This window comes from Hippoglossus hippoglossus, chromosome 24, assembly GCF_009819705.1.
Source record: "Hippoglossus hippoglossus isolate fHipHip1 chromosome 24, fHipHip1.pri, whole genome shotgun sequence".
Taxonomy (NCBI): Eukaryota; Metazoa; Chordata; class Actinopteri; order Pleuronectiformes; family Pleuronectidae; genus Hippoglossus; species Hippoglossus hippoglossus.
The window spans coordinates 16,425,013-16,440,681 of record NC_047174.1 but is presented as its reverse complement, the minus strand read 5'-3'; the positions used below and the strand labels follow the sequence as shown (position 1 = coordinate 16,440,681).

The window sequence follows — 15,669 nt, the reverse complement described above, 5'->3', positions numbered from 1 at the left end:
TAGAGGCAGCAGAGAGTACAAACACATGACTGTTTGCATGCAGATTCAAAAGTGTGATGGGATTTTTATATAACCAGCGCACAAACAAGCATGCAGGTTTGTGCAGCTATCCTTATTAGGAATTTGGATTGACATCCATTCATTGTGGACAGCCAAACCAAAACCTTATACCTAACCATAACCATGACCAACTCATGCCTAAACCGAACCTTACCACAATTCCATCTGACCCCTAACCATAACCAGGACCTCAGAAATTAAATTTGTCCTCATTAAAAGCAGGCTTTGGTCCCCATGAGGTCCACTGGTCCTGACAAGGTCTGTTTATTCTGGAAAAGGTCCTAAAAAGGTAAAAAAAACAAGTACACACACAGAGACTTAGACGTGATCGAGCAGCCTTTTTTTTTTTTTAAAGGTGGCATCAAACTGCATCAGCTGTTGCAGATTTAGGGACTTTAGAGACATTCTGGACACACCATTGGCAAGTGAAGATGAAGCAAGCCCTCCCCCTTTTTCCCCCCTTCTGTTTTTCTGCTGTGGATTGCGTCACAAGGAGCAGAGGGTAGTCCTCAGGTCCACCTGCCAAACCCAGCAGCAAGTCACACTCTTCTTCCTGCCCTGCATGGCTGCATTTCTGTATCTGATCAGCAGCTCTGTTGAAAAGGCAGAAAAATGGCACCGGTGGAATGTGACAGACCTGACATTTGTGTTGTGCTCTTTCCTGTTTCGCCGATATCAGTAGCAGAACTGATTGCTTTGTATTAGTCTGATGTATTAGCTTCCTTTGATTATTCTCACCGTTAATGCCAATTTCTTCTTCTCAGTGAGCTTTCCACGCTCAATAGCACCATCTGCTGTTGTGTGCTAATCGACACTCCTTGTGCAGATTTGGCGCTGCCAGATGGGTGTTTTGTAACCACTGATAAACCGGGGTCGGGGACAGGTCGGCTCCAAATTCCTCTTAAATCCCAAGCTGTCCAGGAAGCTGTGCTGATTCCTGGAAGGTGCTCACAATCATTCATAATGGACGGCAGGACATCTTGCAGATAGTCAAAGCAAATATCAGTAAATACGCGTTTGGTTTGCATGTGCTGTCATTTTTTAAGTGCCACCAGTCTCCTCGCCTCCAACACTCGTAACTAGAACTCGTTACACTCATCACCCCGTGGTTTATGATTCTATCAAGTGGCCCCTCTTTGTGAAAGCCTTTTGTCTCGCTGACAATGGTCAGGTCTGTAAGATTTCTTCCTCAGGGCTTAAGGCAATCATAAAGACCTTGGCCATAAACAAAGGTCACATGTTTCAATGGGGTCTGATCCCAGACAGATGTCCACCGCGTTCTTCTCATTAAAGCATCTCTGATCATGTCGACTTACAGTCCACGGCCTAAGCCGTTGTTTGTCTAATGTGAATTAATCATTATCAAATCTGAAGAGAATTTAAAGAGCAGCTTAAATCCAGACACTGTGTGTCAGCCAAGATCAGTGACGCATCACCCCCCTCCCCACTCAGATTGCTGCTCCAGTGTTCCTCCGTCTCTGCAACTGTTGAAACCAATGTGTTTCCACCATTTTCGATGCCTAGATTTTTACATCTGGCAGTCTCCTAGCATTCATAGAGCTGTAGTCACATGTGTAACTCTGGTTTTCACATCCATACTGGTGCCGAGTCAAAGTTGGGTCAGGTTGAGCATCTCAGAGGGCGAGTGGTGTGATCCAAGGTTTCCAAGGTGAAATTGACTTCACTGCAGTTTCATCCCTTAAAATTATCATGATATGTGTGTATTCTTTGTTGACATGGTGAGAATGTTTTAAATACATGTCCAATAATGCTCTGAGACATTTTGTTCTCCCATATATAGAAGTGTAAAAACAAGTTCAGTGCTGCTAAAACAAACCTCTGTTGATGCAGCAAAGAAAGATGGTCAATAATAATAATCTGGTTTCATGCTGAACATGTGTGAGTAGTTTTCCTCCACAACAGGACTCGTTAAAGTTGGTTCCCTCACTGGCGGATAACAAACTGTCGCCTACAACTCTTCAACTAAAAGCTCATTGTAGCTGCTCTGTCTTGCTCTCTAATCATTCATTCATTCCTTCGAAACTAATCTACAAAGTGCAAAGAATGATGCATTTTTGGTGGCCGGCCATAATTGTTGTGGCATATTGTCTTTCCTGTGACTGTCGCACAATGAAAACACTCAGTGTTGTTGGATGATTTTAGTATGAAGCAGCAGAGCAGGAAATATGTTTGAGTTATTTGTAACTCAATACAACTGACCCAGCTGCAGTCAGAGGAAAAGTCACCTGGCGAAAAGGATTCATGTGAAGGCAGGAGTGGATGCAAAATACAGTGAGTTGGTTTCTAAACTGCAACAATCTGTACACTGGTTTATTAGACAATTTACTCTCATGGGGGTTGTCACTGTCCTTATATTTACTGCAGCCAACCTTCTTTTCTGCTACGTTTTCTTGTATTATTTCCAGCTGTGACGGTGTGGCTGGTATTGTGTTCACCTTGTGCGTGCGTGTGTGTGTGTGTGTGTGTGTGTGTCCATACCCTCCCTCACGAAAGATACAATCACAAAACTGGTACCGAGCATTGGTTGGAAGGTCAGCATGTTGACAGGCATCGTGGCTGGTGTGATCCCACTGTTAGATGCTCTCTCCTGCGGAACTAGAGGTCAATCACACCCCATCTCTCAACTGGACACTGAAGAACCTTGTGATTTTCGGTGTCAGAATTTAGTTAAATTTGTGAGTCAATTCATGGGCAGAAGCAAATTTGCCTCACCCTATTATACATAGAAATGAACGGGAAGAGCATTTCAGACAGAGATAGTCATTTTAAATCGAGAGGAGAGAAACTTCCTGAAGGTACTGAACTACTGTGACTGGTTCAGGTGGTTTAAAGATAACAGGGTCACAGAGCTCCTGGCTGGTGTGCACATTTAAATACATGGATTCAAGCCATTTAACCATTTATTGAGGTTTCAGTTGGTAGCTAGATGGAGGATTGGATGGATAGTAATAAGCATACATTTTTTCATCATCATGCATTCCATTCCTAAACAAAGTGATACATTAAATACATTACATAGATTATGCATACACCAAGTCAACAAAGCATCTGAAGTGTTCATCAGGAACACACACTTCTCTCAGATGCATCACCACCAAACGTCAGGGGCCGTTAGGAAATAGTAAACATCAAAAACATAGAGTGAGTTAGGATGCATAATAAACGGACATAATACAAAGGGTAGAAAATAAATTCTCAAACAATTTGAACAATAAACTGAGACAAATTTACTGGTGCATGGCTGCATGGTCTCAAACAGAGGGATTCAGCTGGATACACCCAGACCTTAAATAACCTCACCTTCAAAACTCCTCCCCTGTGCACAGACAAGGTAAATCCCTCCTCCAACACTGACCTCATAGAATGGGCCTTGATTCTTGTTTGAGATTCTTCAACATTAATGCTGGATTACATGCAGTCCTCGTTTATTCTGTATCCGTCATGTAGGAAGGAATTCCAAAGCCCCAAAATAAAAAGACCACATAGAGAGGCAGGTTAGGGATTTAAAAACTCTGAAAGGCTACTGCAATAGAAGAAAAGGTGAAACAGTAGAATAAACATAGGGTCTGATTTCATCTATGAAAAACGTCCACATGTTTTTGAGAGAAGAAGATGACGTGTTTGTGTCAGTAGTTATTGTTGGAAAAATATTTACCACTAATTTGTTCAGTTTTGGTGATACTGAAATCACAGCAGGATGATTAGAAAAATGCATTTTTTAGAGCACCGTGTGTGTGTGTGTGTGTGTGTGTGTGTGTGTGTGTGTGTGTGTGTGTGTGTGTGTGTGTGTGTGTGTGTGTGTGTGTGTGTGTGTTTGCAGACCCTGGAGGCTTGGAAGCAGTAGCAGCTACAGCAGTGCACTGGCTGAGTCTATGTAGCTGCCTGGCATGTCACTGAGGGTTTATGTAACAACACACGCAGGCTCCGTCTCTCTCACGCAGACGCACACACACAGACACACTCTCAGTAAATACCCCGGCGATGGATTATGCATCTATTCCTCTCTCTCCCCCTCTCAAACCCATTGAATTCTGCTTGGTGAAGTAGCATCTTAGCGGGGCTTTGATGAAGCTATGTAAACAGCCATATGCAGAGACAGCCAGCCCTGTCAAGCCAAAGTCCTGCGAGTGTGTTTCTCCAAATAGGCGTGACTGCATCTGACAATGTTAGCAAAGAGATGCATGAAACATAAGGCATTATTTACACAGCCCTCTGGTGCCACAGTGGAGCGACGGAAACCATACGAATCGAGCCAAAGCCTTGTTTTCGCTTGTATCGCTAACAGGAAAATACAGTCCTCGAGTGCTTTGAAGGGCAAATTACAGTCTGAGACTGACCTCTAAACCCGTGCTTGTATGCCGGGGAGATGAATAGCCATGGGCAAAGCTGCTACATATTGATAACAACAGAGGCGGTGCAGAGTATCTTGTAGAACCCTTTAGCGAGGAGATATGACCTTGTGTGCTTCAGGAAAGTGGAGAGAAAAGATAGGACCATAAATTCTTATGAGAAGTTCAACTCAGATCTGATCTACTCTATTTAATTCAGTTAATAATTATATACTCTGATGTTCCTGTCTTGGTGGCCACTTAGCAGCTCACAGCAAAGGATTCTTTTTCCTGTGCCACTAGACTTGCAGGTTATTATAACATTTATTCATTGGGCAAAACCATATAAAACAATCTGCATTGCTCAGGGAGAGGGAACCCGAGAACAAATGAGCTCTGAGGCTCCCAAAAGTGTGCATTCTGTGTTTGTGTGCCTATGTGTGTGTGCACTGTCTTGTTTACAGCCTGAGACTCTGGAAGCAGGAGGTGCATATGACAGAGTGGGGCATTGTCAGGGCATTGGTCCAGAGCAGGTATTATGGGACATTGAGTGCATGACTGATCACTCTAAAAGCCATCTTCTGGGAGATAGTGCGGACAGGGAAAGGTTTGTTGTTTCAGCAGGTCTGCAGCTCGTCAGTTTTCCTGTCTCCTGGCTTTTTCCACCTTGATTGATGACACATAAAATACACAGAGGATAGCATTCAGTCATAAGTTTAGTATTTCATGTTTTATACAACTTATATACAAACCATAGATTGTATATACAGATTGTCCACATGACTGCTCCTCAAAAAGGAAGCCAAAACAACCAGGTGGCGATACCTGGTGGCTTGCTGCACCAAACTAAAAAGTCAAAGTTCACATTAAATAAAGATTGTTTCTGTCATTTTAGTTTGTTCTTATCACACTGAGTGTTCCTTTTTTCCAGTAAGTTAATTAGTTATTTTTCGTTATAAAAACGGGATAAAACTTGATTGACAGCTGCGCCTGACTTATGATTGGTTAAGCATGTGTATCAGCAGGACCTCCTGATCGCTGCTGCGCAGACTCTGCCTCCAAATACACAAGATGGCAGCATTTGTATTCCGCATATTTTGGCTTCATATATAGTTGGAGAAAATGGAGACGCATCGTCCATCTTTATATACAGTCTATGCTACAATTTGATTTATAAAAATGGGTCTTTTGAAAGACAGATTGGCTGCTTATTTTTTTTGTACACATTATGTCTTCCTGCTTCTAGTTGATAGAGAATCTCACTTCAATGTGTGACTGACAGCTTGAAGTGTCCCATGGGGGCAGGATGCAGCTGTAGGTGGGCTTGCTTTGTCGTCTAGCTCTCTGTCAGGCTCACCCCCACTGCTCCAAATATGGTGACTTCGGGTTTCGAAAAGACAAGATGATGCTGTGCTGACCAAAGAATCAAACTAGAGGCTGCAAAACAGCTGCTCACAAATCAATGGGTGACCTAACCGGGGGTTCCCACTTGGTTTGAGCCAATTAGTACTTGATACGCATCACTTGGGGCTGAAAGGTTATGGATTACTACTTTAATAATGTAATAATGCAATGAAATGTTTTCTGATTGATAAAGAACATTCTGCGTCAGTGCCATTATGTAATTAAGACTTTATCTTGAGAAATGCTGTCTTCACCTTGGACGCAGAAAATCTTAAACTCTTGACTCAAGGTCCACTTACTCTTTTCTCCAGGGCTTTTAATATCGTATCTTGCGGACTTCCTCCACAGACAGATTTTGCTTAGTTATCATGTGTATAGTTAAAGTCTTCAAATGGTTGAGAGCTTAGAAATAAGCTTGCATGTGGACTTCAGGTGTTTAAGCTACAGATCAAATCGTTAAATCTGTACATGAACCACTTGGTTCTGTGAAGTAGAGACAATAACACTTAAGAAAGTAAATAATGACTTAATTAAATGATAAAATGAACTATCAGATTAATTTAAATTGAAAATTACTAGTTAATGGTCCCAAGTGGTTAAAAAACTCACTGGTACTGTTTTATCACAGCATGATGCCTTCATACTACATGTACCAGAATGCTGCAGAGCCAGAAAGATATACATATTACTTGCTGTAAACTGTTTCAGATCAGTTCCAATCATAAAGGCTTAGATTTACTACTTTTTTGAAATTATTTTGTGGGTCCTCCGATAACAGTAATCCAGTTAGATGCAGCTCCCACTCTACAGAATGTACATAAAGTAAATAAATCTTTATTGCGTTTAAATCCCAACCCTTGCGAGCTCATCACTGGAAGCTTTCTAAGCTGCAAGAAGTCTGTCCAGCTTAACTTTTATCTGAGGAACTGGCAGCACACGCCGGCCAACTACACACAAATCTTGACCCGACGCTGCCGTTACCCAACTCCAAAGTTATTCTCAGTCGTTTGGCGCTTGTAACTGACGAGCTTCTCATTTGAGGATTCCTGAATCGCCGCTTGGTGCCGTGTCACAGCATTATGAGCCGTAATATTCATCGTCTCCATGATCTCGCAGTCGGCCACTGTTCTGTAAAGTGTGAAATGGCCTTCATTAAAGTGTGACTCGTTAAGTGTGTCTTTCTATTTCACACTATTTCACTCCCACTCCCTTTCTTGCTCTCTTTCTTTTCCTGTTATTCTGTCCTCTTTTTTTCTCTCCTCCCTTTTTTTCTCCCTCCCCTCTCTCTGGCTCCCCCTCACCCAGTTCGTGGATCGGTACCAGGTGCCAGCTTGCAGGCCGATTATGAAAGCTTTAATGTTCTATTTAACGGCATCATGTTTTTCGGGTTTTATGTGGATGTTGGGGATACTCACACACACACAAATACACACATGAACACAGCAGCATTAGCTTTTATTCTGCCAGCTGTGCCCGTCCGCCTGGCTCTACCATGAGTGGCCCAGAAACGATCTGGCGCTGATCCTGTTCTTTGATGGCCGACTCCAAACAGCCATATCAAACAGCCGTAACAGCAAACAGGAGCCAAATCAGAGGAGGGATAAGACTTGATGGAAATGTTAACGACCTAATATCTGTAGCTGTGAAGGCGAGGAAACAGAAGCTTCACGTCGTGCCTGGGTCATATTAGTTGTTGAATTGTAATCGTGTGCCATCTAGTGAAGGTTTTGTTATTCCTCCTCGATGGTTGATGGCTGTTTCATCTATATCTGTGACATCTGACGATGCGTTTACGTGTGACAGATGGGAAAGATGAAGCAATGAAACTCAGATGGGGAAATTTCACAGTCTCATCACCCTGCCCTACTTTCTTTCTTGCTCTGTTTCGTTCTTCTCTCTGTTTTTACATAACACAGTGTTTCACAACTTGCCAGATTGTCAAAGAGTCACAGTGGCTTTCGCTCCAGCCCTCCCTCCCTTACCTTAAACATCTCACCCACGTCGCTTCCCCGACACTTTCCCTTCTTCCTTCCACTCCTGAACTCTTCCTTCCCACGCCGTCTCGTCCGTCCTCGTGCCTCTTCCTGTTCCCCCCGGCCCAGGCAGACGAGCCGAGGCAGGGCCATACGAGGGAAGGAGCCAGCGCTCACGGGAAGGAAGCCACATTGCATTCGCTCGGAAAGCGTCAAGGCGGCATCCTGTTCATCGGGGCAGATTTGCTACAGCCCCCCTGTCCCGAGGGGGGTTCTTTCCTTAAATTAGTTTGGCTTCTCCAGAGCAGAAGGGTAGATCAGGACCGACATTGGGAGGAACTGTGCTCCATTGCTGTCACGCTCCCTCTTAAACTTTGTCATTTGTATTTTAGTCAGCTGTTCCATCTTTGCCTTCCTGTTTTCACTTGTCCTCCTCCTAATCTATTCACATCCCTCCGTTCCCAAGAGGATTCATGCTCTTGACTTCCCCACTTTCGTGACTCGGGACGTTGTACTCTTAGGAGAGGCTGGGTCAGCGGAGAGCCTCTCTGCTATGCACATGGGCAAGGACACGATGTAGAACAGCCTTGTAGCCTAAAACAAAACTACACGTGCCTCTGATTGCGTAGTGTTTGGGAGTGTGGCAGGTGTTTTAAAAGCTGTGGCCTCTTTTTGAGATTAAAGCTGCTACCATTTACATTTTCTAATAATACTGTATCAAATGACTATGAGTAATGTATAAGTGGTTGCTCATAGTGACGAACCCACAGATAATTACCACCTGACTCTGCAGTCTCCCTCAGCTTTACAGAGGTGTTTAGGGTCTTAAAATTAGCTTGTACAGATAACATATAGTTGTTTCCTTCTGGAGTTTGTGGAAACACAAGTAGAGCTAAAAGCAGAGAGAAAATGGGACCTAAGTTGCTTTCAATCACTGAACTCCGGAAAAACTCCTGAGATTATCCAGAGAGGCTGAATGTGAGAAAACAAATGTCAAATGTCAAATCAGTTGCTGCAGACATTTTCTAGAGTTTCCCCTGCCAGGCCGCTAGTAAAAACCCTCTAGAGTCTCCCGAGGATTCACCAAGAGCGAGTGGGCACGTTGAATACAAATATCTCAGGAGGAAAGAGAGGCGCCTTACGTGTAGAAGACACAGACGAAGATGTGAACTTATTAACACAATGTGATTCGAGAGCATTTGGTGTTAAGGGTATATATTTTTTCGAAAAAAAACATGATCTACACAGCGGAATCAATGCATTATATCCTGATTCCTGCATGATGCTCCACCCCTCAACTGAATTCATCTGACCAGACAATCTCCTGCTACTTTCTTCATATGTGAAAGGCAAACTCGGTAGAAAGTTAATGTCTGAAAACGCAACTCTAAATAAGGACTTATATTGCTTTTTCGTCCACTTAATTTGTAATAAAGCAGGAACTGGTCAATCCAAGCACAACGTGAGATCAAAAGATTGGTCAACAGTCATCGATAACCACACTTAGAACTTTAAGGGCCTTACTTATAAAAGCTGACCTCCCTTTGAAAATGTGGTCATCCTCGGCTGCTTCTCTGTCTTTTAGTTCTGCAAATGTCACTAGGAGCAGGATCACTTGACATTTGATCAAATATTAAAATGAAGAAGCAGCTTTATTGCCTCTGAGTTGATTCTCTTTGTTTGAGCAAAGTCATGCTCGTAGTATTCACCGAACATGAGCAAAGCCAAAAAGGTAACATGAATTTTCAGAGCCCCTGGTTTGTTTTCAGTGATTCCTCTCCGAGTTATTTTTGTGAATCAGCAACAAAACTGCTTAAAATAAACTACAAGATGTCCCTTTGAATAATAAACGAGGAGAATATCAGTTTCTGTTTGCTCCATTTCCTTGATGAAGCTCAGCTTAGATTTCCCATCGGCTCTGAGAGTTTTATCGGGGAGGTCAAGTGAAAGGTCACATTTAATGAATCACTCGGTTTCTCGCGGCCGCCCACAGGGTTCATCGTCTACAGTGGATGATGAGTCGAGCTGGGGCTCAGCGGCCATCCACGGAGTTACTGCGTTAACATCTGATCTTTTGTGCATGTAGCGCTGGGATGTGCGCAGCAGAGCTTTAAGTTTTAAGTACTAAGCTGATCCATAGCAGTGACTGAGTCATGTACAGTCGACCTGAGACATTTAGGCCATTGTGGACGGAAACAGATCCAAATCAATGAGTATAAACCACTTTTTAAACATGTCTCTTTCTCCCTGTGACATTTCTGACTGTTGTTACATTGTCTTTTATTGTAGTTTCTTACCTCTCCAGCGGGGGCGCTATTTAGGAGTGAAGCTGCTGTGCTGGACTGTATCATGAATAAATAAATAAATCGTGTGATCCTGACTTGAATTTAAAATGAATTGAACAAGACTGAACAAATACAGACTTGGTAGAAGCTGTCAAGAAACTGTGCTGCTTTAAGTTAAAAGCAATGTCAACATGCTGACATGCTTATAATGGATGCTAATGCTAACGTAATGTTTTCCAGGTATAGTGCTTAGTGTTAGCATGTTAACATTAGCTAATTAGCAGTAAACACAAAGTGTTGCTAAGGGCTGATGTTCAAGTCACTTTGCAGGTATTTCATCCTAAATTTAAGTATTAGACAAATCCGTTTTCTGACCTGATGACGGCACTAGATAAAATTAAGTTATTACAATTCATCTGAGTGAAATTTGATGAGTTGAATTAAATTTGAACTCAGTGAAAATATGGGCTGATAAGATCCAGAGGATCCATTAAAGTCCTAAAGTGGTAAACAAATACCACTTTGGGTTTGTGCAGAAACACAGCAGACTATTGTTCGGTGAAGTTGTGTGAGAGAGAGAGACGGTGCCCGTGTCTGGAGGATTCATATTGAAGTCACATGTGTCAGGACACATTCGGTGTGTGAGAGTTTCTCCCCCAGCTGCGGGGGCTGCTTTGTGTCGGCGACCCTGACCTTCCTGTGAAGGGGCCTCAGGGAAAACACAGCTTCCCTTCAGGGATCAATAAAGAGCACCGTGTAATTGTTGTTGCCTGTTTTAGAATTTCATAAGCAGGGTTTGAAGTGACAGGTTATCCCGGGGTTACCAACTATGAGTCAAATTTGCAAGACATTTTGTTTTAAGCCATCCGACAGTGTGGATGGTTACGTAACCACTCACAAGCACCGGAGGAGGAGGACATTAAAGTTAATTACTGCAGGTAGTGGTCGTCCATCTGTTTCTATGCCTCCACATCATAAACAACCTGCGGCCGGAGGCATTATGTTTTCTGGTTGTCTGTCTGTCTGTCCCATACTTGTGAACATGATATCTCAAGAACGCCTTCAAATTTGATACAAATGTTAATTTGGACTCAAGGATGAACGAATTAGATTTTGGGTTTTGCCCTGTAAAAGCAATATCTCAGGAAAATCTCCAGAAAATCCATTCAAATTGAATACAAACGTTCACTTGGACTCACAGATGAAGTGATTCTTTTTTGGGGTCTAAGGTCAAGGTTTAAAGCGGCCTCTTAAACATGAAATCTAAAGTCTGCCTTCAGGAAATTTCTTCAGATTTTGATAAGTTGTCACTTGGACTCAAAGTTGAACTAATTAATTTTCAAATGTCAAAGTGACCCCGAATGAGTCGGACAAAAAATGTATGTAGACTGAAACTGGACTGTTTGAATCAAACTTATCAAAAGAGACAGTTTAGAGGCAGCTACTTATCTTTCTTCCTTCTGTTTTATCATTGCAGTTCTTCCCTTACGGTGACGCATCCAAGTTCGCCCAGCACGCCTTCAGGACCTTCGACAAGAATGGCGACGGCACCATCGACTTCAGAGAGTTCATCTGTGCGCTGTCCATCACATCGCGAGGCAGCTTCGAGCAGAAACTCAACTGGGCCTTCAACATGTACGACCTGGACGGAGACGGCAAGATCACACGCGTGGAGATGCTGGAGATCATCGAGGTAAAAACGGCAAAGAATACTGCACTAAACAAGCTGTACCAAAAATACTGTATTGATTTCACAAACACTCTATTTTACATCTCTGTGAGGGAGAGCATTAAATTGGATTCATGAGTTCTTTAATATTTTCAGTTTATAGTAAAAATCTGTGGAAAGCATAAATTATTTATGTGTTAATATTCCAAGAATGAATTGGGGACAATTAAACATTTATTGACCATAGTTCTAACATTAATATCATGTAGTACCTTTTTTGCTGAGTCACAAAAATACAGCACTTTTTTATGTTTTTAGTTAAAGGTTATACAGCAGAGGTCTGAGCCTGCAGGGCCTGACAGGAGACTAATTATTCATAAACCCAGATTATATTAAACAAGAGGCAGAAGTGCATGATTTAGAACCGACTCATCCTGAATGATCACGCTGCTCGGGGGAAATCAGAAACCTGCTCCCTGTTCCTGACTGTGGGGGTTCATCCCAGTTCCCTCCATTCCTCAGGTGAACTGGATCCAGTTCAGACAGATTTGGTCATGTAAGTGAGTCAGAGAGATGACTTGTTTTGCAGCGGTAAGAATTACATGTCTACAGCTTCATCTCTGTTCACTCACATCAACACTTAAAATCACTGTGTTTTTAGTAGAAAGTATTTCAATTGCATTTCTCTAAAACATTTGAGGTGCAAAATGATTTTGGAATTTGATTATTTAGTAATCAGAGAGAATATCTGTCCATGTAGATGGAGATAATTGATAAATCTTAATAAGCAGTGAAGCCCCAAAGTCGTACTATCTGTTCTCAAAAGGAAACGTGCTGAGGTTAATAGTTCACATTTAGTTTTGTCGTGTGGGAGGACGTAAATGAAATAAATACAAAAAGTGCATTAAGTCTTCTATTCTGTACTTTAACTCTTTTAAATTTTGCATATGGATTTCATTTATTTCATTGATCCTTAGGTGCTTTGCTGTGTTTGTTTTAATTCAGTATTATTGTTTTCTGCTTCAACTGAATCTTACCGACGGCTTGGAGAGGAATAGCTTTACTGTTAGTCACATGAGATCGTTTACATTGTTCATATGAAAGTAGATATAATCCAAATAAAATGAGAATATACAAAAAAAGAGTTATCAAAAGTGCAGACTGTAGTTTCTGTGCACTCTAATTATGATGTAAGCAGTGCATCTCATTATCTGTGCAAGAATAAACTCTTAAGAGCAGGTAACACCTTCAGACTGACAGATGTTCCAGCTGTGCTGTGTCCTCAGAGAAAAGGAGACGTCTCATTTCACTAAAATTGTGTTTTCTTGATTCCTTTTTCCTCACATTTCTCAGGAAAAAGCACAAGTGAAGCAAACATGGATGCGTTAGAGACTTGTAATGTGCCCCACCCCTTTTTTAAACATCCTCTGTCCTCTTTCTCCCCCTGCAGGCGATCTATAAGATGGTGGGCACAGTGATCATGATGAAAATGAACGAGGACGGCCTGACGCCTCAGCAGCGGGTGGACAAGATCTTCTCCAAGATGGATAAGAACAACGACGACCAGATCTCACTGGACGAGTTCAAAGAGGCGGCCAAGAGTGACCCGTCCATTGTACTACTGCTGCAGTGCGACCTTCAGAAATAGGCTGTGAGGGGCGAGCGGGCTGCTCCGCCATCCGCCACGGACTGCACAGAAAGAATTTCATGTTCCATTCAGTTTGCAGCTATTTCCACTGAAAAAAAAATTATATGCTTGGACTACCTTTCAATGGATCTGCTTCTTGTGTTTGAAACACTCGTGTGCATGAGAATGTTATTTGCTATAAAAAGATCTACACACAACATACAAGAGTGTGAGGGGTGAAAGACTGCGGGGTGCACACTTACACCACAGACAGATACACCAACAGCGCGCACACACACACACACACACACAATCTTTCACGACACCTCGCACAAATAATATATATAGATATATAAATATGAATATATATTTAAGTTATTTAAAGATCAACTGCCAAAATGTGAAGTGTGCAAAGTATTTTCCATACAGTTTCATTTTACTGGAGCTTGCGCATCCGTGATGTGCTTCGTTGAATTTACCGCTACTCTATTTATTGTTCCGAGTTTACTGACGCTAGCTGTACGTGTTTCATAATACCAAGTATTGTCAACCGATCCAAATTCCTATGATAATGTATCTGCCTCCAATGAGACAACACTCTATCCATCGTCTCCGATATTAGCTCTAGGGGAGATGGATTAACGTTCGTCCAACTTTTCCTTCTAAAACATGCTTGTACTGTCGGTAAGAAAAAAAAAAAAATGAAAAAAGTGTAACTGTAGTTAATTTGCATGCCTTTAGGTTCTGCCTTAAAAAAATCTCCTCATTCTGCATCCTGTAATCGAAGACAGAAAGCCTTATCGAAGCAGCGCGGCAACATATGGGGAGTGTAACAAAAAAAAAACGTTTTAACCGAATAGGGAGGGCGGGGGGTAAAAAAAAATCCAATCAGTATCGTCATATGGGATGTAACCTTTGTGATCTGTCGAGACGTTTTTTGCTTTAACTGTGGGAGCATGTTCCCTTGTAGATTTAGCTGTGGTATATGTTGCTAACAACTAAACCCCTGCCCCTGCGTTCAAGAAACACTATCATTGCAAATTAGGAGACGCTGAATGTGGAGGAATCAGTATCAGAGACGAAAGAGAAACTTTTCAAAAAGAGCTAATTTGATGCATCAGACTGGAGGCTCGTTGAGATCTAACATTGAAATCAGGATTCCCTGGAGAGTGACTGCAGCTTCTCTTATAGCTGCAGTCACACTGAATTAGAAAGAAGTCAAAAGTGTTCATCTGTAGTTGGAGAGCATTGTTATCAAACTTAGTTATATGTCCCCATCACATCCACTTTGTTTCTTTTTGTCGAGAAGCCTGCAGGTTGCATATCAATATGATGAATCTTTGTTCCACTCTGAGAGAAGAGCAGCCAGTGCGGTGTTTTCCAACCTTTATCGTTTTTGTCTTTTTTCAGTGGAAGTACATGAAAGTAGTGAGAGGAGCAGTGAATGGCGTTTCATTAGAATACACTGTAGCTACTAGAGGACAGCCCTTACTGTAAAGCCATGTGTTTAGTAGGTTGAACTATCCGCCCCCCCTCTCCTCTTCCTCCTCCTCCACCTCCTCCTCCCACCGCCCCCCCACCCCCCCACCCCCCGACCTTTCTTCAAGTATTTCTCTCAATCAGTCGAACTTTTTGTACTTTTTTACTCCCGTCGCTCACACATTGTACATGAACTGACGGAGGCTTAATGTGGGGAAGTTCAGCGAGGAGTGGAACCTCCCTAGAAAGGATTCAGAAATGACCTCTGAACCCCGCCCCCCCCCCCCCCTCACACACACACACACACTCTCCAAACCTGCATATTGCAATCAGTGTTCCAAGAGCTAAAGGAGATATGAAGTGTCATCATAAGACAGCGTTGCAATAAAGACCCCAGCAAACCACTCCATCGTCTTCTCTCTCAGCAGTGTGGCTTGTCTCCTGTCAACTTTGTATTCTGAACTTCTTTACATGAGCATCTTTGGCAAAACACAACGTTTCTAATTACAAAACCTGCAGTTACCACTGTTGCTATCAAGATACCAAATGTAAGCGAAGGCGACCGTGTACAAGGATTCTTTTGTAGCATGTATTGTGTCCCTGACGACATGGCTGCACTACTCCCTGTGTTGTGATTTACTCTAATAAAAGGAACTCTATGGGCTCTGGTCTGGTCTGTTGACTCAACGAAACCGCCTCTCTCCGAGCAACGTCACATGTAGATTGCAGTCGCCTAGGCAACAAAACCTTGCTATTATGAAGCAGTAAAAAATGATCTGTAAATCTTGAAAAACCAAGTTAAAGAAAAATAACAGGAAAGATA

At 42.4% G+C, this 15,669-nt stretch overlaps 1 protein-coding gene across 1 annotated transcript in view; it reads left to right on the top strand.

The window, feature by feature from the left end:
* The window catches only part of vsnl1a (visinin-like 1a), a 36,226-nt gene extending 20,716 nt beyond the window's left edge, over nucleotides 1-15,510 (top strand). Inside the window, exons 3-4 of the mRNA XM_034579610.1 lie at nucleotides 11,549-11,764; nucleotides 13,191-15,510. Of these exons, the coding sequence (XP_034435501.1) occupies nucleotides 11,549-11,764; nucleotides 13,191-13,388 (414 nt within the window). The 3' untranslated portion in view covers nucleotides 13,389-15,510. The remainder of the gene's footprint in view (nucleotides 1-11,548; nucleotides 11,765-13,190) is intronic.
* The last annotated feature ends 159 nt before the right edge of the window (nucleotides 15,511-15,669 follow it).